Source organism: Temnothorax curvispinosus, unplaced genomic scaffold (assembly GCF_003070985.1).
Source record: "Temnothorax curvispinosus isolate PA1 unplaced genomic scaffold, ASM307098v1 QBEX01013459.1, whole genome shotgun sequence".
NCBI classification, from domain to species: Eukaryota; Metazoa; Arthropoda; class Insecta; order Hymenoptera; family Formicidae; genus Temnothorax; species Temnothorax curvispinosus.
The window spans coordinates 1-3,715 of NW_020223239.1; the positions used below are offsets into that span (position 1 = coordinate 1).

Sequence of the window (3,715 nt, forward strand, 5' to 3'; positions counted from 1 at the left end):
TATTCCCTGTTTCTATTGCCTGTTGCCTGGCATTGTGCAAGGGGCTTTAACGACAAATGACGCGACGCGTGACGCGCACAGTGGAAACTCAGCCTAACGTCAATAAGGGCTCATGCACAATGCTGACAGGTGGGCAATTAAGGAGCAATCGTTTTATGTTGGATATACTTGCAGAAGACTGTGAGAAATGTATTTTTCCAAGAAAATAAATAGTTCTCTGCTAAAATATCATACAAAATTAATTATACGAATAAAGCGATTAAAAATCCCAATAGAACGAAGCGAGAAATAGTTATTCTACCGAAAATCAATAGGAAATATTGACTAAACTCTTTGAGATATAGTTATGAACAATAGAGCTATTATATTACGTTTAAATATTTCCGCCAATGGCTGCCGAGCCAATAGTTACAATAGGCGGCCGATAGTGGCGGCGGCGGCGTTACTTGTGAAATGATTAATTTGTTAATTTTTCAATAAAAATGCAATAAATCATTAAAATTATGATGGAGCAATAAGGAGCAATGAAGGAGCAATCGTTCTATGCCCTATAAAGTTGCATAGAGTTATTATAAATATGTTTTTCAATAAAAATTAAAAATTTTTTGTTTTTATTAAATATCTCAAAAAATAATAATTTTAAAAGGAGAGCAATTGTTGATTCTAAGGGAGCAATTAGGGAGCAATCGTTTGAGCTATAGTTCATTAAAAAATATGAACTTGCAGCGCCAACTTATTTCCGGTCACTTAAAGCTCTGCAATTCGCATCAAATTTTAGGATAGAATTTTACACTTATAATTTTACATGCCATAAATTTTGATATATGTGTATTTGATATATATTTTATATTAATGTACTTTTGATTCTCTTCAGATGCTTTTTAGAATAAAATTCCATTCTGAATTCCGACACGAATTATACGGATCATCTAAAGTAGGCTTTAAATAAATTTTTTCCTGATTAATCGCTGCGCTATATACATATATATATTATACATATACCCGTATGTGTTTACAGTTAACACAATATATCATCTTTCAGATGATCAAAGATTAATGACGTTTCTACGCTGCTGCAAATTCTCTTTGGAGAAATGTAAACGGAAGCTGGACATGTATTTCACAATGCGTGCGGTGGTCCCTGAATTTTTCTCCAACCGCGACATCACGAGGCCGGTGTTGCAAGAAATAGCAAAGCTCATGTAAGGATTCCGCGATCGCGGTATACATACGCCGGTAGTTTAAGATTTCAATTTTACACGGAAAGAGACATTGCAGGTAATTCGCGTGAACGAATTAAGGCAACCGTTAACTCTTTGTCTCCTTCCTGCAGACATATACCTCCTTTGCCGGGCCTGACAAAGAAAGGATGTCGAGTGATCGTCATGCGAGGAGTCGATAAGGAAGCGCCGACTCCCAATATACCGGAAACTATGAAGGTATATAAGTTTATTTCGATTATTGGTAGCAAAACGTCCAAAAACGCGCGCGTTCTCTAAATTCAGTAAAATTTTACTGTGTGCATTTTTTCGCATTTAATATTTTTGAAAAAAGTGCGTTGAATCGTATTATTTGGATGGATTTGCATTTTCCACTGTTCCGCTGTTGTCGAAAATATAAAAACACAATTTATCGCGTTATTCTTTCTTCTTTATATTTGTAGTATCTATAGCTGAACTCATTATATCGATTTCGATAGTTTTGCAGGTTTTTGAAAACATTGATATAGGTACCTTCATGTCTCGTGTTGAGCTTCAAAATAACAGAGACATAATTATCATTAAAGATGGTGTTCATGATCGGCGACATTCGTCTAAGCGAAGAGAAACACGGCGTGGCCGGCGATGTCTACATCCTCGACGCTTCCGTCGCGACGCCCACACATTTCGCCAAGTTTACGCCGGCCTTAGTGAAGAAGTTTCTGGTGTGCGCAATGGAGGCGTATCCGGTGAAGCTGAAGGAAGTGCACGTGGTAAACATCAGTCCGCTCGTCGACACGATTCTCAATTTCGTCAAGCCGTTTTTGAAGGAGAAGATACGCAATCGCATCTTCATGCACAGTGACATCAAGACGCTATACGAATACGTACCCAGAGAGATATTGCCAACCGAGTACGGCGGCGACGCCGGACCCATTCAGGTTATACACGGTACGGCATTTCATTACTTTTATTCGTTCGGAGTTATAAAGCGCATCACGGAACGTCATTTTTAACTTCAAGCGCAATTTCCTTGAGTCTCTTGAATATGTTGAATATATTTTTTTCTCAGAAAAGTTTCTAAAAAAGACATTAAGTCTTCTTCATTAAATATGTGAGAGACATCTGTATAAGACATAACAAAATATAACTATTCAAAATAGGAGTGCATGTATAGAAAAACGTTACAAGTTAAACGTCTTCAAGGAGCAGGAAGCTATAAAAACTAACGAGGCATTGCGACCAGGTAAACCAAAGACGCAAGACGACTTGTTCGGTCTCGATGAATCCTTCCGGCAGCTGTCGATCGATTAAATCGTTTAACGCGTATCCGGAACCAATTTGACGTATAATCGTCGCCAACGGCAATCGTTAACCAAATCGCTCGTCCGCATAAACTTCGACATCGATCGATCACAAACTTCGTCCACGATAAAAACTAAAAGGCATTTTCCTTTCGACTACAACTGTATTGCAAAATTCTGTACGGTGCTCATTATCGAGTATCTTTAAAATAACACGACCAGGTTTGTCGTGAAACATAGTGAAGCATATAATGTAGTCTCGCTGAAAAGCTTGCCGAAAAGAGATTGCTTAACGTTAGTATTTTTCATTTTTTACAATTTTTTAATCCAATAGTTTATTTATTTTTATTATTGGGGACGTAAATGATTACGATTGATTAGACCCTAAGATTGATGTCAAAGAATCTTAGGAAACAAAGTTTATTTTTTATATAAATATTTTTCTTTTTATTCACCTTTTCTTCTTTTCATTGATTTTTGCTTTGTAAAATATCATCACGTTTTAATAAGAAATATGTAGAATAATCGAGAGTTTTAACGTCTTTCTTTGAGAATTTTATATGAGTAAAACGATAATTACTCTATATATGATCATATTAACGGCACAATGTTATAAAAATTAGAATCTTTTTTTTTAAATTATTAGATAAGTTTAGAAAGTTTATTGCCCAGCTTGATATTTCACAAAAGACAATATTTTAATTTAGAAATTGTGATACGATGTTTAGTCAAGCAATATGTTTGAATATATCGCACTTAAATATATGTGTGTGTATATGTATATATATATATATATATATATATATATATATATATATATGTATGTGTCTAGTAATAAGTTTATTATTGTTACTAACACAATCATGTCATAAAATGTGCAATAATGTTCAGAGATCGAGTAATGCTCAATTTCGTATTGAGCAAATGTTAGCAATATAAAAAAAATTGCGGTAATAGCTCTCTACATTTTTGTTGGAATTGCCATCGATTGCGTTCGGCAAACGTGCAAAAATGTAACACACTGATATATACCTATCATTTACATGATGCTTTCCAATATCTCAGATATTTTTTATTCATACCCTATTTTATTTTAAGAAATCGTGGGTAAAATTTTTTAGAATTATATATGTAGCTGTATGCAAACGCTGTGTGTGGGTAATTTATAAATAAACCCGTAAAGAAAACAGATTTCCCTCAATCGATATCGAA

General features: G+C 34.8%; 1 protein-coding gene across 1 annotated transcript; it reads left to right on the plus strand.

Moving 5' to 3' along the window:
* Positions 1-1,098: 1,098 nt before the first annotated feature.
* On the plus strand, positions 1,099-2,630 carry LOC112463594 (alpha-tocopherol transfer protein-like). The gene is made up of 4 exons (XM_025030061.1): positions 1,099-1,202; positions 1,334-1,439; positions 1,787-2,150; positions 2,377-2,630. Exons 1-4 carry the CDS (start codon positions 1,114-1,116, stop codon positions 2,511-2,513), a joined length of 696 nt encoding a protein of 231 aa, XP_024885829.1. The 5' UTR covers positions 1,099-1,113; the 3' UTR covers positions 2,514-2,630.
* Positions 2,631-3,715: the final 1,085 nt, after the last annotated feature.